This window comes from Dipteris shenzhenensis, chromosome 26, assembly GCF_047967505.1.
Source record: "Dipteris shenzhenensis isolate YYH24624 ecotype China chromosome 26, Dip_SZ_1.0, whole genome shotgun sequence".
NCBI classification, from domain to species: Eukaryota; Viridiplantae; Streptophyta; class Polypodiopsida; order Gleicheniales; family Dipteridaceae; genus Dipteris; species Dipteris shenzhenensis.
In genome coordinates this window covers 20860540-20873875 of record NC_141621.1, presented here as the reverse complement: position 1 = coordinate 20873875, position 13336 = coordinate 20860540, and the positions used below count along the sequence as shown (strand labels likewise).

At 40.5% G+C, this 13336-nt stretch overlaps 1 protein-coding gene and 1 non-coding gene across 2 annotated transcripts; one reads left to right on the top strand and one right to left on the bottom strand.

Annotated features, from left to right (window-relative positions):
- Positions 1–1193: 1193 nt before the first annotated feature.
- Positions 1194–11424, bottom strand: HMG (high mobility group). The gene is made up of 16 exons (XM_087397395.1): positions 11176–11424; positions 10692–10877; positions 10402–10507; positions 10150–10286; positions 9980–10063; positions 9267–9361; positions 8870–8978; positions 8503–8589; positions 8162–8254; positions 7844–8041; positions 7586–7740; positions 2359–2521; positions 2150–2245; positions 1876–2055; positions 1617–1695; positions 1194–1486 (listed from the first exon to the last, which is right to left on the bottom strand). The coding sequence occupies exons 1-16, from the start codon at positions 11383–11385 to the stop codon at positions 1350–1352; spliced, it is 2115 nt and encodes a 704-aa protein (XP_087253521.1). The 5' UTR covers positions 11386–11424; the 3' UTR covers positions 1194–1349.
- Positions 11425–12341: 917 nt separating this feature from the next.
- LOC147884796 (U6 spliceosomal RNA) lies at positions 12342–12441 on the top strand. Its single transcript, XR_015543604.1, has one exon. It is a non-coding gene; the product is annotated as a U6 spliceosomal RNA (small nuclear RNA).
- Positions 12442–13336: the final 895 nt, after the last annotated feature.

Below are 13336 nucleotides of genomic sequence, written 5' to 3'. Positions count from 1 at the left end.
GCTGAGAGAGGCGGATGATGGAGAGGAGGGGGCTGAGGGGAGGGAGGAGGGAAGGAGGGGCTGAAGGAGAGGGGGCTGAGGAGGCAACAGGGAGGTGTACGAGGAGGAGCAACAGCCAAACGAGGTTCTTTTCCCTCAGCTTCTTTCAGCTTGATAGTACTTTGAAGGGTGGATGACCAACAATATCACTTGCTTTAAGGCCATCCCAAATTTTCCAACTCTCACATCTAGTAGTGATGTCTAGCCATGTGGCCATGCTGCTTGGAATTGTGCAATGTGGTTACATAGTGCACACAAGCAATTGGTGTATTGGAATTTGTTAGCAGTGTCTGATCACGCCATTCAAAAACATTGGCAGAGTGTACCAATTTTGGAATTAGAAGGGGTTTCTTAGTACTCTTTGTAGTGCAAGAGCAAAAGAAAAATATAATTTAAGCCTCACCTTGTATGATTTTCACTTCATTATGTACCTTTTTTTTTTGTGATTCACAAACTTCTTTAGAGACTTCTTTAGGATCCACATTTCTATTAGTTTCCATTTGTCCAAGTTCCAAGACAAAGCAATTGTGCATCCTCAACAAATCTTCCCCATAACTTCAAGATCTAATTGGTTTCTTCATAATGAAGCATGAATTGACTACACACATAAATGCTTGCATTTACCCAATGCAAAAGCAGCTCTGTGGATTAGTGCGAGAGTCACTCATCATTCAACATCTTCAACAACCATTCAACTTGCATCAAATTCAGAAGCAAAATAGAGCAATTACTCTCACAATAGATTCAAAGGCAACCATCGAATTGTATAAAAGTCCATGGGCTAGTGAACCTCACTTGGTTAAGAAGCAAGATGAGCAACAACACTCAGTAAATGTCAAATGTATTGTATTTATTAAAGTACAAATGTACAACTTGTGAGAAGAAATCGCATGTGATGCTACCACACTCGGCAAATACCAGAGGCTACGCTTCTCACAACTTGGTGCTCTAGCTTCTTTTTTTAATCTAAAAATCCGATGGTATCTCCTTAACATCAAGAAGATCTGCAATAGCCAATATTACATGCAAGGATCCACTTCACCAGCACACACACATGTTGCTTCCCATTTAATCAGTAAAATAATATTTAGAAAATATCGCTCGCTGCTGCTGACATGAAAAAGTAACAGAAGAAATACAAACTCATCAGCTCAGCCTTGAACCAACTTCTTTTCTTCTTTGATTCACAGGTAAGGACAATTCACGTGAAAAAAAGATGTATATTACACCTCTCCAGAGCTATGGAGGACTCTTAACTGAGCTTAGGCAGAGAAGCTTTACATAGAACCGTTAGCCGTTAACCAGCAAGGCTACTCTGAATCTTCAGCAGACGACTCATCTCCAGCAGGTGCTTGAGCACCTTGAGCACTCCTGTATTGAGCCATCTCAGACTGGTATCGTGACTTGTCAAGCTTTGCACTGGCTTCAAAAGGTTCCTTTTCTTCCTCTGCACTCATCAAGGAATGTAATCAAGCTTCAAACAACTAAAAGTTCAGAAGTTCAACACAGAATGGCAGTCTCAATGGTGAAAATGTGCAAATAAACGTGCCTAAGATATCCTCTAAACTCTACAGTACCTGACAAAACCTTCCATCTCTCTCCAATAACCTTTCCAACCTCCTTGAACTGCAATCCTGGATTCGTTTTCTTGAGTGTCTGCCAACATAAATCATTGCAACCAGAAAAAAAATGTCTTCAAAGCATAAGAGATCAGCGCATATTATTGCTTTGACGACACAATTCAAGTCATAACAAAATAGAACAGATCCCACTTCTTGTTTCTCCAAAAATCCAACATATTGACTAAGAATGAGAATAAGGTTCACAAACACCCACCTCTCTTTCAGACTGTGCAAAGAACATGAAACTTGACATGGCTCTTTTCGGTGCATTCGGGTCCTTTTTCCTTCTTTTCTTTTTCTTTCCATCCTCTTCCCCATCTTCCTTCTTCTTTTTCTTTGAAGTGGCCTTTGGGGCAGCGGGTTCCTTTTTCTTTGGCTCCTTCTTAGCAGGCTTCTGAAATAAATGTGGTGCAAAGTTCTAGATCTTTAGGGGACAATACTATCCAGCAAATGAAGAATAAGCAGCAGTCCACAGTTCAAAGTCTTGCCTCTTCATCCCCATCCTCACTGGCATCTGAACCCTCTTCATCTGACTCATCTGTTGGAGAACCTGCATCATCCTTCTCCGCAACAAAGTCTTCGTCCTGCCAGGAAACAAACAAGGGCAGGCTACCGTTTAGCCCTAAGCTAGCCTTGAGTGACCTCCTGTTCACAATCAAATTAGAAAAAGACTGTAAATTCGATTAAAAACACCTACCTCTTCATCGCTATCTAGTGCATCTCCTCCGTCCCCATCACGAGCATTCTTGATCCGATTGAGATGGGGATCAACTGCCTCATCATCTGACCCTTCCAAAACAGCTGCAACTCCACCAGGCCCTTGCACCTCTCCCAAGTTTAAGATCTTAAGATTTTTGGAGCTGCAAAAAGGTGCAAAAAGATGTCCAGAGTAAGCATATTTTGACCAAAAGACCTAAATCCATAATTGTTAGGTTTGATGCAAGCTGACAACACTGTCTAACATTGGGCTGTTTGTTCACACAGATTCCAATCATGGCTCAGATTCGAGTGTCTCTCCCCTTGAATCGCTCCCTAAAGCCATCCCATTAGTTAGTCTGCAGTTAAAAGACCATCCAGAAGACAGGCAACTCCAGCCTACTTGGAGAAGATGTGTTCAGCGCATGCCACTTCGCTGGCATGGCAAGAATCGCACTGGAATGGAGCAGGCTTGGTCCTCCCTGCTTACTCCAATCAGTGAAATCCTCATAATTGGTGGCACCTGGTCACCTGACTGAGAACCTCATCGAAGCTTGGAGCTGACAGGATTTTCTTGGATACCCTCAAAGGCCAGTATGTGGCCTTCTAGACACCTTGGCTCCCTTATCTTATCAACTTTCAGTCTGAAGATGGCAGGTCATTTGTTTCCTTAAAAGCGGTTAGCAACTAACCTGCTACTTTGGGCTGGAAAAATGCTCTCTAAAGTCAAGTACAACACTCTTTCCACACACAAAAACATATGATTTTAAATGGAAATTCAGGTGGAGAACCAGCTCTTAAGTGAAACAAACAATTTACCACTTGAAAGATAGTGGATTCTTGGATATGTTGCAAGACTCTAAAATGGGAACTAAGATGAATAATTTCAAGAGGATCTAGTTCTGGTTTGTCTAAACATGCATATCGCCCTGCATGGATGGACATAGAACATAAGGGCAATTAAGCTTTAGAATGCTAATGACATCTGCTCATTAATATTTTTAGAGAGCAGGAACTCTATGTGAGATCTCAGTCAACGAAAGATGTTAGCCAACACAAACAAGGCTTTTATAATATTTGTTAGCCATCCAACATCACCACAATCGGAGGCCTAAGCTGTTCTTTATTAACTCAAATGGCCAAAGGCCACAATTTGCTCCTATTTTCAACAAAGGTACCGTGTGCAACTTTGGCACAATTTAAAAACATATTTGCAAGAGCCCATCCATAAAATCCCCAAAACATGATTGTATACAGCTGAAGGGTTTCATCCATCACATTATGGGTAGAAAAGACTCCTGCCTGTTGCTGAGGATTTCCAAAGTTTTCTGTACATCATGTCATGAATAAGGGACCCTAGAGAGTTCACACTCGAATCAAGGTCACAATAAGGAAGTGACAGATTACTAAAGACCATCTCACATAATGAAGATTTATGTAGGCCCAACAAGGCTGAAGTCAGACAATAGGTCTCAATATAGCTATTTCAGTGAGATGGTTATAATTAGCAGGTCTAAACAAGAGAGCATTAATCATGTAGGGAAGGTCAAGATAATGTCAAAGCAAAGCAGAACATAATACTCTAATGCTTTTCCCCCATTCACACTAAGCTCATCTGCATGTAAATTAAATCAGAAAGTCAATCCAAAGGCTACGGCAGCAACTGGCCGCTACAAGCTTATTATGCATGGCTAGAACTGTTTAACCAAATATTGAAGCATTTTTAGGCCAAAGTATCGCAAGAAAGGACCTAAGTCTAGCACACTCACACTGTAGAGGGTCAGGGTTATTTTCACAATGTCTTCGTAGTTCCTCCTTGGCCAACCTTCACGGAACACAAAGTGTGCCCTGCAAGTGCATTTCTAGAGAAATTTTGCGGGGCAATTTAGCTGACTAGGGAGCAACAATTAAAAGACTGCGAAATAATGAGCCGCTCAAACAACATTATCATGGATAACCTCCCCTGAAAACAAATACATTCACGTAACAAAACATGATCATTATATTATATGTGTATGTATGTGTGTGTGTCTGTGTATGTGTGTGTGCGCGCGTGCGCGTAGGTGTTGGAAGGAGGGGAGGGGGGGGCGGTCACTGGCATCCCACTCCATGGGACTTCATTTTGGGTTATATTAATGGCACACTTAAAGGCTTTCCTTTTGTTTCTAAAATGCTATTGGCCTAGCAGGAGATTCTTTCTCATCTCAAATAAAATGGTCGTGACTCTTGATGGCAATTCCTTGTGTGCGGAGAGCCTGCACTAGTCAAAGGTGTTTGATCAACCCCTTGTTAGGAGTGAACCTAGGCGCTCATATTTTGTTTCACCTAAAGGCATCACTCATGTTAGTGATGTACTTCATGATGATGGTACTTTATTGCCTTTTCCTTTGGCGGCTAGACAGTATGCCTTGGGGATGCATTATCGACCCCTCTAGCACTTTCTTTCTCAAATGCTTCGTTCTTTTTTACCAATGCCCAGGTTGGAGCTTACGTACATCCTGACTGATTGGTTATTACATCATCAAGGTTCTTCTTCCCGCCCATTATGCCGGCTGATATTTCAATGACTGGTCTATACAAGGTTTTGATGCCTCCTCCTTGGATATCACATCATTTGGTCTTTCAGTCGAAATGCCAAATGATGGCGCAAAAAATTGCAGCAGCTCTAGTCTTGCAAACTACCACTTCGTCAATAGGTTTTTCTATGGCGGGTGATGCTTGGTGTTATTCCCTTCGGCCTTCTCTTGGCCCATAGACATATTGCTCTTGCTTTATGCCATAGATGTTTGGCTCCCAGAGAATCCTTGCTCGATCTTTTTTCGCTTTGTCCTGTCACTCGTGACTTCCTGTTATTTCTTCAGCAGTGCCTCCAAACTCACTTTCCAATTGCCTCCTTTGGCAAGCTATTCTGGATCTTTGGCATCCACCCACGACGTGCAAAGTATGATCTATTTTTCATGTGGGTTCCTTATTGGGCACTCTGGACTCTGGAAGACATGAACCATGCAGTCTTTTGAGAGCCTACTTCCATGTTCTGCTTTTTCCAGATGTCACTTAGGCAATCCTTTCATGATTGCCTATCAGTTAGATTATACTATCTACTTGTCCTAAAATAAAAAAAATTTGATCGTGTTTGCTGATCTCCACTTTGGAGGCAGCCTCTTTGTAATATAAAGACACATGGATTTCACCCCCAAAAAAGTGTGAGTGTGTGTGTGTGTGTGTGTGTGTGTGTGTGTGTGTGTGTGTGTGTGGATTTAGACTATACTGCTTTCTTGTCATATAATGATATCTTTTGATCCTTGTAACTAGAGGTCCCCCCTTTGGGAACTGATTCTTGTAACATAATATTTGATGGATTTCACCACGTGTGTGATGGACAAGTAGTCTGCGTCAACTTTGTAATTGCAAAATCCCTCTTCACCAACAGACTTTTCTTTCGAGGATAGTTGTGGGTGTTTTTCCTTCTGGCATACTCCTAGCTCGAAGGCATATTGGGCCGTCTACGTGTCATCGCCGCTTAGCTACTCAAGAATCGGTGGTTCACATATTTTGGCATTGTTAAGATTCCCGAGATTTTCTTATATTTCTAGAAAGGATCTTGCAAGGCTATCTTTGGCAAGCTATTTTGGCTGTTGGATTACACCCTGACCGGCAAGGATATGATCTTTTCTTTTCCTAGGTTCTCTATTGGGCCCTATGGGCTCTTTGGAAGGACCGAAACCATTGGGTTTTTGGTGACCCTTCTCTAAACAAGTTCTCTTTTTTTCGAGAGTCCCTCTAGCAGAAGCAGTCCTTTTATGACTATATGTATGTGGGCCAATTGGATTACTCTATGCAAGTATTCTAAAGATGTAATTGCTCTCCTTAGAGACAACTTCTGTTAATATAACTATCTGGATTTCACCCAAGAAAAGTGTGTGTGTGTGTGTGTGTGTGTGTGTGTGTGTGTGTGTGTGTGTGTGAGAGAGAGAGAGAGCATATACATACATATATAAGTACACACACGCACGCATACACATATGTATATATGGCTCTCCAAATGTGCCAAGAGGCAATGCTGGGGTGTGTGTGTGTGAATGAATGTAAATATGGTATGTGTGTATATGATTTCACCCCCAAAAAAAAGTATGTGTATGTATGTATGTACGTACGTACTTACATATGTATGTATGTATATGTGCATATGTATGTATGTATATGTATATATGTATACATGTATGCATGTATGTATGAATGAAAATGTGTGTGTGTGTGTATGTATGTACGTATGTATGTATATATCTAGATGAATCCAAGAACATGCCCAAACTCATCCTCTAAAAACACAACATAGTGCAGTTTCAATCTCATGAAAGTCACTCACAAGATTGAAAACCATAAACTCCGTCACGCATAATACTATGATGACATCCCCACTAACGTCATCGACACCCAACAATGGGTGTAGACCATAGTATAAACATATGCTCACACATATGCTTATATGTATGTATGTATGTATGTTCGTATGTGCGTATGTATGTATGCATATACATATATATGTATGTAGAGATGAACATGCCCAAATTCATATATGTAAACGTTATAATATATATGTATGTATGTGTATGTATATATTATATATAATATAACAAATAAAGATACAGCCGATGCTTCAACATCACTTCATTCTTAAAAGGACTCTCGTAAGGGACTCTACACACTCTCTCTCTCTCTCTCTCTCTCTCTCTCTCTCTCACGTATGAATACGAGAACATGCCCAAATTTATATATGTATGTGTATTTAGAAGTCTCTCTCTCTCTCTCTCTCTCTCTCTCTCTCTCTCTCTCTCTCTCTCTCTCTCTCTCTCTCTACACACACACACACACACATACATGCATGTATATATAGAGAGATGAATCAAGAAATGCCCAAATTCATCCTCTGAAAACACCACACACTGCAGTTTCAATATCATGACAGTCCCAAGGTTGAAAACCATGAACTCCATCACACATAGCAGTGACTATGACATCCCCACCAATATCCTCAGCACCCAACGGGAGTGTAGACCACATTATAAATACATGCTCTCATTCTTTTACAGTTCATTCTTTATCAACTAAGACTACAATGTACATCTTTGACCAATAAAAACCCTTGTAAAGCACCAACATAAATAAGCACACATAAATGTTTGCCCAACAATTTTACTGTCATCAAAATCCCAAAATCGTGTTCATACTTGATAAAATTGAAAAGGTTATGGTACTCGTTGCGCTGAATGTTGCGGAATTGATGCTCTTGTTCACTTTTAAGGCGAATTAAAAGATCAAAGTAATGTGAAGACATGCTGCTCGTCCCAGCTGCACCGTGCCTTTCAAATTCAAAATAATCAATCTGCAGAGGACACAGTTTGCAATTTCAGAATCACCACAGCCTTGCATCAACTCTCAAAACAAAGGATCTCGACATACCATCAAAATGAGCTTAGGAGAATAACCTCATCATGAAGTATAAGTGTCGGGGGTTTTGGAAGGAAGAAAAAGCCCTTCTCCAATGGATATAAGATGCCATCCTCTGCCTTGAGAGAGGCCCTCACAGCATACCCATCTTGACTGCTTCGGAACTTCCCTGGTCTTGTCACCTTGGCCCCAGAAAGACCACGCAAAATTTGTGCAAAGACTTCAAATGCTAAGCCCTGGTCCGTGAAAAAATGATCACACTGTCCGTCAATGACTCCAAAAGCCTATTTTCAAAGCATTTCTAGCTACATATCAGCAATATTACGAGAAGAGGGATCAATCACGTGTGTGTTCACCTTGTATGAAGGTTCTAACCGGTCCTTGTACTTTGAATTTAGCAAATCTTCACTGATAGTTAGCTCACACTCAAAAATTTCTTCAGTGTGGAACTAAACACCAGCATAAGTCAAATAGCATACACAAATCAGTAGGTTGCAGCACTTCAGATGACAAATGAACATAATTGGAACTAGAAATGAGCAGGCCCAATGCAGATGACACCACCTAGTAAATCCAAGAATTAACCTAACGTGAGTACAAATTCGTCTTGGTCAGCAGAATATCAGTAAACTAACCAAAAGAATCATACTGATTGCCCAGTCTCACATTCACATCATGACAGATATAGGATGAATACCTGTAAAACGATGTGTGGGTAGAACGTTTGACCCTTTCGTATTGGAGGATCCAGTGTTATAACCACAAAAGTATGGGGTTGATGAGACTGAAGTACAAGAATATGAGTACATGAGTTACCACAAAAAGTGGAAGAGCAATACAACAGTCAAATTTTCGATGCTATGGAAATGAGCTTTATTTTCACAATACATGCTCTTGTTTGTCAGCAGTCAGAAACTCGATTAGACCATTCAATCACAGATATAAACAGATGGAGCTCACAATTGCAGCCAATTCTGTAAATATTCGCTATGGGAGAATCATAAGCAGTAGGCAAAAATATATCGATATTTATATGAACGTTGAAAACTAAGTCAGAAGTCTACCTTTGGCAACACAAAAAGACGCACTACACTGCTATATTGAATCTTGAAGTCATTTGCCTGGCCCTGAAGTCGCAAGAAGGAAAGATGCAGTTCTACACTATACCTTCCCCTGAAAGCATCCACAATAAGATGAGTACAATTAGATTCATGAGCCTCTCTCTCTCTCTCTCTCTCTCTCTCTCTCTCTCTCTCTCTCTCTCTCTCACGCACACAAGTATGGAGCATGTATATATGTATGCATGCATGTATGTATGTATGTATGTATGTATAAACATATGTAAGAGCGTATACACTCGTGCTTTGAGCCCCTCTCCCCCCCAAAAAAAACAAACAAACAGAAAAAAAGAAAGCAAAGTATGAGCTGCCTCATAACACTAGAAGCCCTAAAAGTAAATACCTTGGAGTCAAAATAGCGACCTCCTTGAACCAAGCAACAGCTTCAGCACCTGATGAGCCCACATCTGCCATTGACAAAATCTTCTCACGGAATACCTGGTCGTCAAGAAATATAAGATCAATACATTTCAAGACCTGCAATAAGCAAGCGCTTCAGAAGTGCTCTAGTAGTGGATGCGAGTAGGCCCCAAACAAAGTGGAAAACCCCCCTCCAGCATGAAACATCTGAACATACGATACCCTTATATAAAAATTTAAAAGAATTTGCACACCCTATACATTGAAAAATAATGCTAGAATACAAAATCATCATGTCATTACATAGAAAGTATGATCCCTAAAATGTTTTGCATGGCTCTAGTAGACAGTAAACTATATACCTTTATAAGACTAGAATAAGTCCAATCATACAAATTTAGATTTTTTGTTGTTCTAAAGTTCAAAAATCACAGAAAATAAAAGGGAAAATGAAAAAGAAGAAAAAAGAGGTAAACAAAAACTTTAATGAAAAACAAAAGGAAGACATACTTAGCAGAACGAGTAGTAGACAGTAAACTAGTCATTATCAAAACGAGCTACTACATGTGCAAATAACACTTAGATTTGGATGGATGTGCAGATGCATGTGCACACTGCATGTGTTGCATGCTTGCACACACATGTCGGAGCGCCTACACCCGTTCAATATAGCTGTAAATCAAGAAACTCGCAAACCTGAGCTGGGGGATGACTATCATCTCCCACATAATCGATGTTGGTATTTGGTACATGAAAGCTCATTTCCATCAAGCAATCTTTCTGAAAAGCAAACCATAATATCACAAACCGGCCATGTGATTGGATAAACATCTTGAAACATCAAGCAACACCTCACAGTTATATACCTCATTTGCTCCTGCTGTGTCATCTACATGGAACTCTAACAGAACATCAGTTTTGCCCTGCATTTGAGTCTGTGATACGTCGGCTAGAGACAATTCAAATGCTTGCTTCCCACCAACCACAAATGCCAGCATGTTTCCTACACATGTGAACAAAGTGGACCACAGCCAGGCATAGATGTCTTAATATGCCGATTTGAATTGACTCAATACTGCCAGAATCCTGATTATAGATGCAAAGTTCAGAACTCATACCATCCAAATCAGCTTGACCCCAATTTCTGCCACTTACGGCCAGATGTTTCTCTTCAGGTGTAACACCCATGGTTGCGGACATGAAACTTGATAAACTTAACATATCCTGGATTCACGCAGAGAAAAATTGCTTTAAATGATATAGATTCCTGCCATTCTCGTGATACATGAATAAAAGAATTAGTGCACTCACAATATACAGGAAAAAACAAAACAAGTTCAAGAAACGCACATGCAAAGAACTGGAATGATTAGCCCCTAGTGTGAGAGTTGAGATTAAAAGAGTGCACCTGCTCTTTGAAACCATTAAATTTCACATTAGAGCCTGCTTTTAGGCGTACACCAAGCTGGTAACCCCTAGGCACACGTGTCCAGCTCAAGGTAGATATATCTGCCTTGGGGACCTCGACGACCTTGCCACCCCCAGCCTTCCTCCACACAAAGCCTCCGTTATATATTTTCAGTTGCCCTGCGTTCTGGGATTCACAAGACCAGGAAGAGCATCATTAGCGTCAATATTGCATGCCCATCTAAAATTGGTATATGAAGCAGTGTAATTCATCGCTCCGCCCTCTCATTACGTAGCTAAGTCTTCCGACAGTCGCGAATCTCCAGCTTGAAGGGTAAACCCACTTCAAAAAAAACTACAACTGATACGAGCAACTAAAATGGGGTTTCAAATGGCCGCGAATAGGCCCTTAGGGTTTTAGACTGTCCCGATTAAGCAAACCCAAATAACAAGGCAGGTAGAAGATGAAGGAAAGTAGAACAAACCGTGCCGCCTCGACCACCGAGCATGATGTTGGCATACTGGTGCACGTTGTCGGCAGCCATGGTTCTGTGCGATGATTCAAAAGAGACGCCCGAAGAAGAGTGGCTCGTCTTCCCCCTATTATATATACTGATTTTGGCGCCAAGCCAAGGGTTTTTTTCTTCTTGTTTGGGGGTATGAGATGAGATTTTTTGGCGGTGCACACCGGTCATCAGATTGCTAATTTATGTGTGATTAGTGGAGATGGAATGAGCCAATCATGTCGCTAATATATGTGATTGGTGTAGCACTCCGAGGAGATGGAATGGGCCAATCATGTAGCAGTTTGGAGGAGTTGGCAGCCTTCATGGATCTTTGGTGTCGGTGTCCGGACCCCCGTCCCTCCTGTTGGGCCAACTAGGATGGCAACCCTTCACACCTCCTTTTGGAGGGGTGGTGTGAAGGGTCTATGGAAAGATGGAGAATTCTTGGCCTGCACTGGGTGAAGGTGCACGTTTTCTTAAAGGGAAAAGTCCTAGATAACCAGCAAAGCATGACCAGGCCTACCTACAATCTATTTTTGAAACTGTACACTGTTGTTGCGGCATCCTGTGCAACAAAACCCCTCTCTATTTCCAGTTGTATTCTCTACGTATGTAGACAGGAAGATGTTTCCTAGGAATGACACAAGAGGGATGGTTCTCCCATGAATTCTATGTAGATGCTTGTTCATGTGTGGTAGTTGACCCTACAACAATGAGCACAATATTGCATCTGACAAAGCATAGAGCTACATCTTTCTGTTCATTCTTTATATAGCCAATCGATGTGAATCCATGATGACGTCGATGGATCAAGGCGGATTTGTTATATCGTTTGGAAGCTTTTCTTTCGACTTCTTTTTCGTTTATTTTATTCCTTTATGTTTTTTGCATCGAATTATTAGACGTCAATGGTGCATCTAATTAAAACAGATAGAGTTTCATGTCGAAACTAAACTAAAACGGCTTGATATAAAATTTCAAATTGACGAAATGAGTTCTTTTATGATGTTGTGGGTCTATAGAAACTTACATGGTTGTTTGATTTTCGTTCGTAAGGTGTGCATTGCCTTATGTTAGTAGTGTACTTGTAGGAGCTAAGTATCTCTCCTTTATAAAATATATTCCACTTTAGGAAATAAGAAAAAGGCTCTTCAGAGATATTTGATAAAATTGGAATGATATAGAGAAGATTAGCATGGCCCCTGCACAACGATGACATGCATAAATCGAGAAATTTTTGTTTTTAAAAAAATCGATACATGATGTATGGGGAGAGGTGGCACACTTCTTCTCTGGTTAGCTATAATATGAGAGAGTGTGTCCCTCTCTTGTCAGCTTGGAAAGGAAAGTTTACCTTTGATTAGCTAGTCGTGCAATCCTTCTGTCGATAATAGTGCTATTTGACGGGATACCTGCATGGCCAAGACAACACGTAAAGCACATTCAAATAGTGTGACATAACATGTCATGATTAGAATCATTTATCTATTTTGTTCTCTCACACACATACACATGCAGATCAATTTTGTAAGTGTATAGGAGGGATTGCTTTAAATGTCTAAACAAAGACCAACTTTGAAAAGTTTAAGGTCTTGCATTTAAGCTCCATTCAAGCTCTCCTTATAGCCTCGAGCATCAAAAATGGCATCTAGATTGACTATAGATAGGGAGATTGGGTTTGTAATTGTCAATTCAGCTCCGGAGCAGCCATCAAAAAAGTATGAGCCGAGCATCTTTTAGAGGAGCTCTCAATCCCATATGACAGATCGAATAAGAAAGTTATAAAACCAAAAAAAAAAAGAAAATCCATACATGATGTATGGCAGGAGCTGGCACACTTTTTCTCTCGTTGTTTATAATATGAGAGAGTGTGCCCCTCTCTTGTTAACTTTTGTTTTTCAGTTTTCTTTTTTCTTACAGTTTTTTGCTCAACTTTTTGTTCTGCTTTACGAAGTTCGACTAGACACTTGCATGGAAACGAGAACACGTGAACTTAAGTTTAATGAAATCTCAAACACATGATACACTAACATTTCATATCTAGCATTGAAACACATGGACATTTACAAGCTCTCACTTAAAAAGAACTTTTTACCAATTAACGTAGCCAATGATTATATTTAAATAAAATGAGATGCCT